At 31.5% G+C, this 14,192-nt stretch overlaps 1 protein-coding gene across 1 annotated transcript; it reads right to left on the reverse strand.

Moving 5' to 3' along the window:
- Nucleotides 1-1,454: 1,454 nt before the first annotated feature.
- LOC126691082 (uncharacterized) lies at nt 1,455-3,539 on the reverse strand. The gene is made up of 3 exons (XM_050386163.1): nt 3,372-3,539; nt 1,665-2,345; nt 1,455-1,586 (listed from the first exon to the last, which is right to left on the reverse strand). Exons 1-3 carry the CDS (start codon nt 3,537-3,539, stop codon nt 1,455-1,457), a joined length of 981 nt encoding a protein of 326 aa, XP_050242120.1.
- Between the last annotated feature and the right edge of the window lie 10,653 nt (nt 3,540-14,192).

The raw sequence follows: 14,192 nt of genomic DNA on the forward strand, positions 1-14,192 counted from the left end.
TCGTCCTTCATTTTTCCTTTGTTTTTATTCTTATGGATGTTGGAAACCTCATTGCTCTTGACAGTGATTTTTTGTTTTTCTTTGTTCTTGGAACTTCAAAATGAAGGAAAAAAATGTTTGTATATTAAGATTATCAATTAGTTATTTTCCTATTTTAAAAAATAACGTAACACACCTTTCCAATTCTTGTGACTCTAAAACTCGTTTCACTTCTTTCCAAAGCTCTTTCTTGTCAGCTCAAACAGTGAATCCCCAACCAGGTAAATAAATTTGCAATTTTCAAATCTAACCCATACGCAACATGACATTTTCAATATTAATTTTGATAAAACAATAGAAAGGGATGTTGATTTAAGATATCATTAAAAAGAAATATACCTTGTTATCAATGGCCTCCATGTTCGATATTGATTGATCATCCTTCCACTTCTCCCATTGATCAATCCTCACATTTGAGTTGGACATCCTTCCTTTACCAATTAATTGTATATATAAAAAACTTCAAGAAATGAAATATTAAAACGAAGATAGCATAACCATTAAAATTTGTAAATTATTAAAATAAATCTATATGTAAGATAGTTCTTTTCAATTGTTAATTAATATCTATGATGAAGGGAACAAAACATCTTTATACACAATATTTCTTGTGTAAACACCTTCCTCCTCAAGTATTCTTCCTTTTTGCACCAATAGTTTTGTGGTGGATTGGGAGACTCCCCTTGACAACGCCACCTATAATTAGCCATGATTAAAAACATGATCAGGAAGATAAATTCCAACAGTTGGAATTGTCTAACCTTGCGCTTTGTTTATTGTAAGTGCAAAGCTCAAACGTATAGGAAATTGTCGTCTAATCATTACAAATGGCAGGTGTACATTTTCTGTTGTCTTCAAAGGGATTCTTGGCAAAAAAATGCGTGTACCCACATATTGTCCAGTCAAAATTTCAGCATCAATTACATTGTTAAAACATCCCCGGCATATCAATCTTGTACCATTACATAATATGGCTTTTGGATCTATATTGCGCAGCAACATAATTGGAGCACCCTTTTTAGCCTTAATATATGTGGTGGTAAACCCCTTGGAGATATAGAATTTAGAAATTCTTGTTGATATAGATGTTACGTATCTCTTTCAACCTCATCAAAAGAATATAACATAAGCCCATCTCCTGGAAACTGGGAAATTATCTTTGCATTAAGCTGTTCAACATCATCATTTATAGGTGTTAGCAAAGCCCTATCAACCCTATACTTTGCATCATTGGCATGTTCTTGCAAACTTGAAAAAACTTGATCAATCAAGTTGTATATAGAATGTTGACCCTCCCATTGCATTGCCATTGAAGGGGGTAGTTTAATCAAATCATCCATTTTATATGGTTCATTCTCATCACCAATGTGTTGTATATACTCAGCAAACTCTTCATCATTAATAGACCTCATATTCTACTTCAAATGTAACACTTTGACATCTTTCCATAATGGGGACTTGACTATGCATGCATCAATCATTTCTGCCTTTGTACCATTTGGAACAACCGGAAGTACTTGACGAAAATCTCCACCCAAAATTAACACCTTCCCACCAAAAGGTAAATTTACTTCCATAATATCTCTAAATGTTCTATCTAAAGATTTGAGTGCACGTCAATTTACCATTGGGGCTTCATCCCAAATAATTATGGTGGCACGTCTAATAAGTTCAACTAAGTCTGATTGTTTACTTATTGAGCAAGTAGATAAGGCATCGAGAGTTAAAAGAATCTTAAACTTGGAATGCGCTATTCTTCCACCAGGGAGTAATGCTGCTGCTATGCCAGATGTAGCTGTGGCAATTGCAATGTGACCGGCTTTTCTCAAGGTTGCCAATATTGTACGATACAAAAATGTTTTCCCAGTTCCCCCTGGCCCATCGACGAAGAATATCATGCTTTCTTTATGATCAATAACTGTCATGATTGTCTCATATGCAACTCTCTGGTCATTATTCAACTTCTCAATTAAAGTGAGTTCTTCATCTACATTAGGAATAGTTAACTCATCTTGTATAAGTCTTAGTACAGCTGAATCATTGCCACATTCTCTAGTTGAAATCGGCAAATCATACTCTGTAATATGCTTTCCATGTTGCAAGAGTAATGCCTCTAAATCATTGAGAAGTTTATTTGTACGATGTGTCTTTGTTGTAACAGATGTTGATGGGTAATCTTCTACCATATATGGATAGAACTCATTCCACGATTCTCTTACTCCAATTGGTAAACAAAATACCAATATTGTTGCAAACAATCTTCTTAAAGCTGACAGCATTCGAATGTCTCTTGCCTCAAGCAGACACTGTCATATGCTGCTTTCATTCTGTAGTAAACCCCTTTATTCAGCTGCTAGCTTAAAAGTTGGATAGATTATCCCATTCACAGTCAATAAATTTTCAAATCCTGTTGGCCCCTTAACATGATTAAGAAGAACACACAGATTGAACTTCTTTCCATCAAATGGTGAAACAGTATATATCTTGCCCACTACTTTTTTATGAGATCTTCTTCGTGTCCATGTTTTGTTTCTATAATCCCAACAATAATGCTTAGGGAACTCTCTATATAGATAATTTCGTGCATCATGATCAATCATATTCATATAAAAAAATTCAGTAAGCATTGTCTTTTTACTTCGCTCCAAAACATTAGCAATAGGTTCATGTGGTCTAAAACGTACCTATTGTCTATCTGGAAGATGAATTTGCGAACGAAAAACGGCAGGGTACATTCGATACATAGGAAAAGAAAATATCTTCCAACATGCCTCTGGAGCACATACCCACCTTGCATCAATATACTATTGGACCTCATCATAATTTGGGCCTGGTCTAACTTCCATAGAGACACGATCTAGGCCTTTATACACATATTTATATAAGTACTTTACACTCTTGATACTGCAACATATTTCAACATTAATATGACAATTATATTTCAGCAGTAACCAAGGATTATATGGAACAACCCAAGTGTTGTCTACCATAATCCTGCAATGATCATTCAATGGCACAGGATTATTAGTATCATATCATTTGTAAACAGAATGTGAGTCATTGCCTTAGTAGGTTTCTGGTGAGAAAGGTTTTGGGTATCCTTTTTTACATCGCCCATTTTTCATGCACGGTGATCTTGGATTTTGTACTCTGCAAGGACCATGTATCATATGCTTCAGTACAGTTTTATGTAACTGAAATTGTTCCGCCTTACACGGTATTTCTGTTTTAACAACTCGATCGTAATCTTTTGGATTATGCAATTTATCATCTTCATTGAGAATTATAAGCATGTGTGCATGTGGTAAACCCCTTTTTTGGAACTCAAAAACCTGCACATATACAATTATTCTTCCGAGAACCCCCTTAACCACAATATCATCTTTCAATTCTTCAAATTTCGATTTGAAAACTCTGGCAATCAAGTCTGGACGATCTTGTGCAATTTGTGTGAGTAAAAGCTCATTTTGGATTTCTTCCCATCTTGGATTACACGTCATTGTGATGAATAAATTTGGTTTCCTAAACTTTTGAACCAATGACATTGCATCTTGAAATCGTTAGATCATATCACGCGGGCTTCCCACAAATGATGAAGATAGAATGGTTCTATGTCCAACATTTCCTAAATATAAGATGAAAAAGTTAGGTCATTAATAAATATTGATTCCAATTTTCCATAAATAAAGTAATGTAAATTTTAATTGTAAAGTTTACATTACCAGTATCACTCTCTCCTTCATGGAAAGCATCTTGTAGGCCTTAGTACAGATCTGCCCTAATAGAATCTTGATTGTGCTCAAACCACCTAAGCTTGTGTGTTTCAATTTTTACATAATTATCAACAACATATTGTTGTGAAAGGCATCCTCCATACCAAATCATTGATAGAGCATCGTCGCGAATCTTGGACATTAGTAAAAGTAGATGTAGGTTCAGTCATTTTATAGTGTAAGTGGCATTTTGAAGTAAAAAAATTTGAAAATAATAAAATTGTTACCTGAAAGATGTATGCATAATAATCACGACATGACACTTTATTTCTATTAGCGTCGCGTGTGTTGATATCCCATCCATATGTTCCAAATGGGAAAAGTATTGGGTACTGCAATGGATCATAATATCCTGCTGTATCTTGAACATTGATCAAATTACCACCAAACGTTTGAACCAAAATTTCTCAGCCACTTAAATGACCAGCTTCTTCTCCTCCTACAATGATAGTTGCCACTTGGGAAGCACTAGGAAGGCAATATTAAGGCTGGTTTAGAGGTTGTTCTTTAATGAGGAGTTTACATTTATGTAAATTTGGATTTCGAGATAGTTGACGAAATTTCTCCACAAATGGGTTATGCATATCTAAGATCCTTTGAATAAGTCGAACAATATCTTCGTGAGCTTCTACAGATTAAGACATTCTACATTGTATTTCAAGATCAGTGTCGTAGATATACAATTGTAGATGCCGCACACTTAGAGGTGTATGTGGTAAAAGACTACCAATTCTATGATAGATGGCACCTTGGGCACGAAATGTATATATTCCTCAACTATTCAAGGCCATGCTTTCATCCACATGCACACCCATTGAGGTAAATGCAAACATGTTGTTGTAAAACCGTATATATTGCCTGAAATGTCTGCCCCGTGGTGTTTGCTCACAAATGAGCTCCCTAAATTCAGAACAAATTGGTATGTTGGGTAAGGATATTTTTCCATCCTTGCAACACATTGAGGATGTCTCTCAATGGAACAAACGGGCATTACAAAAGCAACATGTCTTTGGTTGTGGTAATTGGTACCTAATGGTCTCTATACCTTCTTTAAAATCCTTTGCACAATTATATCTGCCTCGCATACAATTTATTACATGTGCAGTACTATCAAATGTGTTGTCAACACCTAATTTTTATTTTGAGGAAAAAATTAGTGATAAAGAATGGTATGATAGTTGTGAAAGGAAATATTAAAATTGTACCAAATATTATGTTGTGAAATAAGCAAAATATTAATAATGTTTCGAATATGCAGCTTGTTAACAAATAATAAAATTGATAATGATAAACATGTAAATTGTAATTAAAATGGTGACATTGAGTAACAAACCTTGTTCTCTGTAGCCATCCCCGTGATTTTAATCATTTATATTTTCAACTTCTTTAGTTCTTTCTACACTTGCAATGTAATTATAGAAAATGCTCAATTGGTGTAATTATATATATAAAAAATAATGATGAAAGCTTTATAGAAGGATATAAACATGAAATTAAAGATAAAAATGGTGACATTGAGTAATGAACCTTGTTCTCTATAGGCATCCCCTTGGTTTTGCTGAACTATATTTTTAACTCCTTCAATCATTTCTGTAACTGCAATGTATTTATATAAAATGCTCAATTGGTGTAATTATATTTAAAAAATAATGGTTAAAGCTTTATAAATATATTATATAAAACTTACCAGTATTAACATTAGAATTTATATGACTTGGTCCAGCCTCAAAGTCATTTGCCATTATAGTTGGATAGGTTGGAGGGAGACCTAATTAATATTATAAACATTGACTTAGTATCTTTGTATACATTGACATATAACTAACATGCCAGAAACTATGGATTCTCTCAAAATAATAAGATTCCAGACAATTAAAAATGTTTAAAGATACAAAACTATAATCTCACCACCGACCTCTTGCATAGCCCTATGCTCAGCTGGCATATTACGTGCCAAGTTACGGATATGTGTAAGCCGACGACTTCGTCTAGCCTCATGATTAGGTGGTATTAGTGATGGGTTTGTTGATGTTGAATTAGAATGTACAGCATCTTCTTCATTTAAATTTGCTGGGCCTCCCACTAAAATGTGATCAGCACCCAAAGTTTGTTGTCTTTGTCTTGAGTAATTAGCACGACGTCTTGCCAATCGAATATTTCTGGTTTCATTGTCTTCTCGTTGTCTTCTCAAGCGAGCATAATATCTCCATCGTTCTCGACGACATTCTATGTCATCGGTATTCATCATCGCTGTATTTTGCGAACTCATTTCTATATAAAATTATATTAAATTTATAGTGGTCGCTGCGCATACATACACAATAATTAATAGATTTTTCCTTGTCACAAATAGGGTGTATTAAAACCTCAATAAAGTGATCTAATTTTGAACAAATTAATCACATGTAAGAATTGTAATAATATGTGTAATTGTAATAAACTTTTAGTAAAATAGGAGAAATAAGTTACACTTCTTAAAATTATTAAATTATTATTTTAGGTAGAAGTTTTGAGAATATATTTATGTGGGGCCAGAGAACTTGTGACCCCGTCCCACTTTGCTTTAGGGCCCAAGGCCCGAGTCGAGGAGGAATATAGCCGAGGACATACAGTGAAAGTCTAAATGGCCTAGAGATATAGCCGAGGATGATTCTGTCCTCGGCATCCCAACGCGCTCCTGAAAGAAAGGGCAAGTACGGTATAGGAACAGTTTAAGGAAAAGCTGAGCACCTCCACATTAATGGAGAAAGGACCTTTGGATAATATGGCGACAAAGGACAAAGGAAAGGCTGCCATTACTACAATTAAATACTCTGCGCTAGACAGAGCAATGCTTTTCAGCTTTTACAACCACCCCCAACCACTTTGGGTATGGGCTGATGGGATAAGTATCAGCCTTGGAAAGCCGAACCTACACGTGAACGTGGAGGAAGGGTAAAGGCTAATATAAAAAGAGAAGTAAGCAATTCAAAGAAAGGGGCTGGGAAAAAAGGCCAAGAACCAGAGCCTCCTAGGCCATGCCAAGGAGAAAGATTTCTTGAGCAAACATGGTTCACATTTGTATGAGTACCATGATTAACCGCTATCCGGTGATCAAGGCCTAGCCTTTCAAGCCCACGCTCTACAAATTATATTGTTTGGGCCCTTAACGTGCGAACCCAATACCATTTTGGAATCGTTACAAATTGAGTCCTTACAATTTAAATTTAGGTTATGATTTGTTATATCAATATGACGAAAATATAATTTAGAAAATTTTTACTTTATTTCACAAAATCATTTATAGTTAAAATTAGATTAAATTTTCTGTACTCATTTCACACACTTTAAAACAAAACTATGCTATTTTGGTTAATTTGGATGAGAAAATAATGTGTCTGTTTGTAACTTTGTGTCTGTGTGTAAATAAAGAGAGAGAAGAAGTGGCTTAGTAAGTTTAGAATTTGAGAGTTGTGGAGGTGATGAGGAAGATGAAAGTCTTTAAGGGTATTTAAAGGATTTGAATGTACATTTAATTTCTCACTTTACCGGATATAAATATAATATCAAACAAATATGCAAAGAGGTGCCGAAGTTTGAAAAGAAAAATATTATTGTTTTACGTGGGACATACTGATACATGGCTTGCATTTTTGGATTGAGATTTGGATGCTTCTACTAATTTTTTTACATTAGTGAGTATCCAATGAGTTTTAAATTGTCAGACAGACTATCATTATCAATACTTATATTGTATTTTATAAGGTACATAACATTTTCTATGAAGTAGTAAATTAATAAGATTTTTGTTAAAGGAAATGCTCTTGGAAATATCCTAAAATTAAGTAACTACACATCCACATTTTTTTTTTGGTGTTGTTGATGTTGTTCTTTTTTTCAAATTTTATATATGGCAGTTATCATTTTTTGTCTAATCCTAAAATGTAATTTCTTAATCCTAAAATTTAGCCATTTACTACACATCCATAACATAAGTAAATAAAAGTTTAAATTTTAAAATTTATGGCAGGAGATACGTGTTATTTTTGGTGGTGTTGTTTTTTTTTTTTTTTTTTTTTTAATTAATAACATTTATCAATTTTTGTTTAATCCAAAATTTTAGTTTTTTAGTTGTAAAAGTGAGCCACTTACTACACATCTATAACAAAAGTTAAAAAGAGTTTAATATATCAACAACATCAACAACCTTTAAAACTGAGAAAAACGTACGTAACATTTTTTATAGAGTAGTTGATAAATACTTATGGAAAAAATTTTAATTTGAATTTGACATAGAATTATACAAATGATAAATATAGTTTCGGTTACAAAAGGAATTTTCAATTTGCTAGACACAGACAAATACACGGGTGAAATTATGATTTATATGAGACTTTTTTTTTTTAATATAAAAAACAAACTGAGATTCTGGTCCAACACCATGTGCCATTCCACACCAATCATATAGATCACGTCCCAAGAATCAACGGTTTGAAATGCCTTAGTGTAAAGTGGCAAAAACTAAAAACTTCAGGAGTGATAGTAAATCTTTATATAGAAAAGTTTAGGCCAGATGGGTTAATAAAGTGGGTAGGAATTCAAACTCAGCTGATTCAAATTTTATTGCAGGAGATACACATTATATTTTTGGTGATGTTGATCTTTTTTTAAAAAAATATTAATAACATTTATCAATTTTTGTTTAATCCAAAAATTTAGTTTTTTAGTCCTAAAAGTTAGCCAATTACTACACATTCATAACAAAGGTTAAAAAGAGTTTAAATTTCAAATATATCAAGAACATCAACAACCTTTAAAATTGAGAAAAAAGTACGTAACATTTTTTATGGAGTAGTAAATTAGTACTTATGGAAAAAATTTTAAATTGAATTTGACTTAGAATTATACAAATGATAAATATGGTTTCTGTTACAAAAGAAATTTTTTTACAACAATTTCTTAGATAACAACCACTTTATGTGAGGTTTAAATTATATAATAATCCTTGTAAAATCTCTCACCTGAACTTATCTAATATTCCATTCCAATGACTCCTCAATGCAAATCCAAAAAACTTGTGCGTACGTGAACCTGAGAGAGATAAAAGAAATGGGTTAAACCAAGTATTTAAAAAAAAAAAAAAAAAAACTTTATTTAACAAACCAAAGTTAGCGTGTGTGGCAATTAAAGATAATAGTATAATTTTGTTAGAGTTTGTGTTTGATTTAAATTTTGATGAAATTATTTTTCCTGAAAATCCTATTAAAATTGTTCAGAATAAAGATAAATTTTTTTTAGAATTTAAGTCTATCGTGGACTCTTTAAAATCTTATCACCACATCATCAACTATTTAGATAAATAACTAATGGAGATCTTAAAAAAAAGAAAAAGAAAAAGAAAAAGAAAAATCGTAAATAGATAAAAATTAAAAAAAAAAAACCTACTAATTATTAACTCCCCACTAAATAGTCAACGTCGATAAAAAAAATTAAAAAAAAAAAAAAAACCTTCCCACTACCCACGTTTGAAAGAAAACAATTACCCCTCCCATAAACTAAGGAAAAACTATCACACGTTAAAAAAAAAAAAAAAAAAAAAAAAAAAAAAAAAAAAAGGTGTGTCATACACTATCCCATGTTTCTTTTTTAAACTATTACATTATCATTTTTTTTTTGATTTATTACATTATCATTTTTAAAATTTTTATATTATCAACTGGATTTGAATAAACACGCAAAAGCTTCTAATTGAAAAAGAAATCTTAGTATAAAATAAAAAATAAAGAAAGTAGAACTCAAGGTTGCTACATTAAAAAAAAAAAAAAATCGTAAATAGATAAATTTTTTTTTAAAAAAAACCTACTGATTATTAACTACCCACTAAATAGTCAACGTTGATATAAATAAATAAATAAAAAAAAAAAAAAAACCTTCCCACTACACACGTTTGAAAGAAAACAATTACCCCTCCCATAAACTAAGGAAAAACTATCCCACGTTTAAAAAAAAAAAAAAAAAAAGTGTCAGACACTATCCCACATTTCTTTTTTAAACTATTACATTATCATTTTTTTTTTTTTATATTATCAACTGGATTTGGATAAACATGCAAAAGCTTCTAATTGAAAAAGAAATCCTAGTATAAAATAAAAAATAAAAAATAAAGAAAGTAGAACTCAAGGTTGCTACATACCTAAATAAAAAAACAAAAAAATTTAATCAGCAAACCAAAGTTAGCGTGCATGTTATTTAAAGATAATAGCATAAGTTTGTTAGAATTTGTGTTTGATTTAAATTTTGATGAGATTATTTTTCCTGAAAATCCTATTAAATTTGTTCAGAATAAAGATAAAGATTTTTTAGAATTTAACTCTATCATGGACTCTTTAAAATCTTATTACCACATCATCAACTATTTAAATAAATAACTAATGGAGATCTAAAAAAAAAAAAAAAAAGGGAGTTAACGTGATACATAAAAAAAAAAAAAGTAGAACTCAAGGTTGCTACATATCTAAATAAAAAAATTTAATGTAAAAAACATATACAATGATGGTAAAAAAAAACTAAAAAAATTTAACGCCAAAAACATATACAATGATGGTAAAAAAAAAAAAAAAATGAGGAAGGAAATTAAACAAAGGCTACTAAAGAAGGTAAGAGAAGCCATACTGTTTAATTGTTCACGAATGATTTTGAATGCTTCTTTTGTAACATAAAACAATCCTGTCTTTGGATCACAATACCTACAACATGAAATTACAATTCATTAAATAGTACAGTGGTAGAGTATATGAAAGAACCATTCATTTCAAAATTACATTTAAAAAAAAAAAAAGATTTAACGTGATACACATAAAAAGAAAAAAAAAAGTAGAACTCAAAGAAAGTCAATCATAAACAAAAGAAAAGAAAACAAAGAAGAACTTGCAAAAGATAGAACCTGAAAATTTGTTGGAGCATTTGACAGTAAATGTCTTTAATCTAAAGAAAAAGAAAGGAGGATGTAGAGCTAAACTAAATGTCTTCAATCTGAAGAAGAATGAGAGATAGAAAATGAGATAGAAACTGCAAAGTGTACGTGAGTTTGTGGGTCATAAAGTGTAAGAATTTTAATTTACATATTTATCCTCGGTAATTAAAAACTTATAAGTTGATATGATGAAGGTATTTTAGGCATAAAAAATGAGGAATTCAAACAGGGAAAGTCCCTTAAATAGTAGTATAAATATAAATATTTTGAAAATTTAATTTATAAGTGAATAAATCAATTTGAAAATTAATAGGAGAGTGGTCCTATTAATTTATTGGAGTATTTGACAGTAAATGTCTTTAATCTAAAGAAAAAGAAAGGAGGATGTAGAGCTAAACTAAATGTCTTCAATCTGAAGAAGAATGAGAGATAGAAAATGAGATAGAAACTGCAAAGTGTACGTGAGTTTGTGGGTCATAAAGTGTAAGAATTTTAATTTACATATTTATCCTCGGTAATTAAAAACTTATAAGTTGATATGATGAGGGTATTTTAGGTATAAAAAATGAGGAATTCAAACAGGGAAAGTCCCTTAAATAGTAGTATAGATATAAATATTTTGAAAATTTAATTTATAAGTGAATAAATCAATTTGAAAATTAATAGGAGAGTGGTCCTATTTTTTAGGTAATATTTTAGTGGGAGTTAGTGTTGCATTTTTACCGGATTGTCCTTTAGTTTGTCTCTACTTAAGCATAGGGGTGTAGGGGCATTTTTGAACTAAAAAAGGAGGAATACAAATAGGAGAAGTCCCTTAAATAATAGTATAGATAAATTTTTTGAGATAAAGGGTCCATAAGATCATTAGGTTTCAACTTGTTAATTAATGAAAATTACGAAATTATTTCAACTTTTTATGAAATAATACTCATTAAACAATACTAGCCTCATCACATGAGCTTCGCGCGTGCGACAAGTCTTTTTTTTTTTTTTTTTTTGTTAGTGGTCCTATTTTGTAGAAAAAAAAATAATGTTTTTTTATTTTATATATATATAATTTTTATTTTGAAAATTTAATTTATAAGTGAATAAATTAATTTGAAAATTAATAGGAGAGTGGTCTTATTTTTTAGGCAATATTTTAGTGGGAGTTAGTGTTGCATTTTTATCAGATTGTCCTTTAGTTTTATCTCTACTTAAACATAGAGGTGTAGGGGCATTTTTGAATTAAAAAATGAGGAATCCAAACAAGGGAAGCCCTTTAAATAATAGTATAGATGAAGATCTATTTTCATAGGTGTTTTCAATTAAATTCTTAATTAAAAAAACGTCTTAGTTAAAAGTTAGTAATAGTGACTCATGAGTTTCATTGCAATGGGTAGCTTCGTTTCATTTATATCTCAAAATCATGAATAACAATGGGTTAGGATTAGTGGAGTTTTCAACCCAACCCAACTTTGATAGTGAGACTTCGAAAATTTTAAAAGGGTTTCAGAAGAGTTTGGATTTAGAATTTTAAACTTATTAAGTCCATTACAAAGAGAAGTGGTGATCTCGTTAGGTTTTATACCTTAGGTAACTAAACCAGTCAGATTATGCACTTTATAGGTCAATTTTAGGTTAAACCAACTTGTTCGACCCAATTCATAGTTATATAAACGGGTTTAGGGTTTGCAAATAAACCAATGGAATGGAATTTTAAAAAATTAATAGGGTAATATGTAAGATAATTAGAGGGGGTTTTTTTTTTTTTTGGGGGGCACAATTCATCTCCTACAACAACTCTAAAAATAAGCTCACTGGTGCAATCTCGAATTCCATAAAAGATTTAAGTGTCTCTCCTTTATCTCCAATTGGTTAGGGGCAAAGTGCTATAACTCATGGTTTGACAAGTGGTATCAAAGTCAAGGTAATGGGTTTGAGTTGCGAGAGTACGTGTCTCCCTTATAACCAATTGGTTTAGAGGCGAAGTGGCAAAGCTTACAGTCCCACTGCACCAATTCATTGCCATTCCTACTAAAAATTTATCTTCTATCAACACTCAATAAAGCTAGAAAGAAAATTAAGCAATTTAAATAATTTATATTATTCCTAACTTAAGTTTTCCATCCCATGATTGTTTTTAATTATCAAACCAAGATACTAATTGGTTTTAGTGTAGGAGAGATTAGAACCAGATTATTTGTGTCTGTTTTTTTAGTATCACAGATTCCTATCTAAAGTTGGACCGGCCCAATGTTGAATCACCTCTGTTGTTTGCCATCCTTCTATAGTAAAGGCAAAATTGGATCCGAAACTTTCTCTATAACACTCTAGGATGATAAGAATTTGGTCGAGCTGTAACCCAAAAACTGTCCAAAGGTCAGCTAAAACCCCAAAAATATCAGCCCAAGTCTTACTAAGCTTAGCCCAAAATTTTCAGCTTTTTTATTTTTTTTGAAGAGGCCCAAATTTTCAGCTTAAAGGTGCATGTACCAACCTGGGTGAGTCCAATTACTAGGTCCAAACCTAGCCAGCTATCACCTTTTTATACTGCGACCAGTGATATTGTTAAAATAGTTATGGTCCACTAGCAGAGGCAATCAATTCAAATTTATGGTCAGAAGACTCAGAACTTATGGACTTATAGATTTGAGCTCAGCCCAGCTTTACTCGTCCCAAGAAGTGGGCACACAGATTGGTTTAGCCCACCATGCTGGATGCACTGTTTAGTTTTTTTTTTTTTTTTTTTTTTTTTTTTTTTTTTTTAATTTTAATTTTTAATTTTTTAATGTTGGACCTCTTGCGACAAGGATTAATTTTGGTTAAAATAGATCTACTAAATAATTTATATTAAATATTATAATTTTAATTAATTTTTTTTTAAAAATGATATGACATTGTAATACAAGGAGATGGTCAATTGCTTTCGGCAGGTCGATTACGACGATGTTTGGGTGATGGAGAGAGAGTTGCTGCACTTGGTTGTTCCAATCGGAGTTGTAGATTTCGTGGATGATGCAATTGAACGGTCCCTATTGAGCTAAGGGTTTGGTGGGGTCGATTTCGATGAGATCGATTCTGCGTTGTTTGGCTTGATTGATTAAAGATTTTAGATGAAGCGTTGCCCATCCTTGGGGGAAAAAGCGTAGCCTATGCGGTACATTGGAGAAGACAATTTTTTTTACTTAATTTGTGTTTGGGAGGAGAGAAAGTAAGAGAGGGAAAATTCAATTCGTAAGAGTTGATTTAGAGCTCAGTTTCAGTGTTTTTGAGAATGAACGGCAGACAGTGATTTGAGTTTTGATTTGGATATCTGTGACAGAAAGTTGTTATTGCGGAGAACAAGCGAGATGCTGTTTGGATAAGTAGTAGTAGTGTTTGTTACGAGTCTGTTTGGATGATGAGAAAATGTAAGAAATGTCGAAAAGTAGGTGGTAAAGTGTGAT

Source organism: Quercus robur, chromosome 7 (assembly GCF_932294415.1).
Source record: "Quercus robur chromosome 7, dhQueRobu3.1, whole genome shotgun sequence".
Lineage (NCBI taxonomy): Eukaryota > Viridiplantae > Streptophyta > Magnoliopsida > Fagales > Fagaceae > Quercus > Quercus robur.

Excerpts from the sequence above, each read along its gene's own strand:
- LOC126691082 (XM_050386163.1), bottom strand. The coding sequence starts at position 3,539 with ATGACGTGTAATCCAAGATGGGAAGAAATCCAAAATGAGCTTTTACTC. Across the intron at positions 2,346-3,371 it reads GAATAATTGTATATGTGCAG|TGTCTGCTTGAGGCAAGAGA; the intron begins GTTTTTGAGTTC and ends AGCATATGACAG. Across the intron at positions 1,587-1,664 it reads TTTGGGATGAAGCCCCAATG|GTGTTAATTTTGGGTGGAGA; the intron begins GTAAATTGACGT and ends TTTGGTGGGAAG.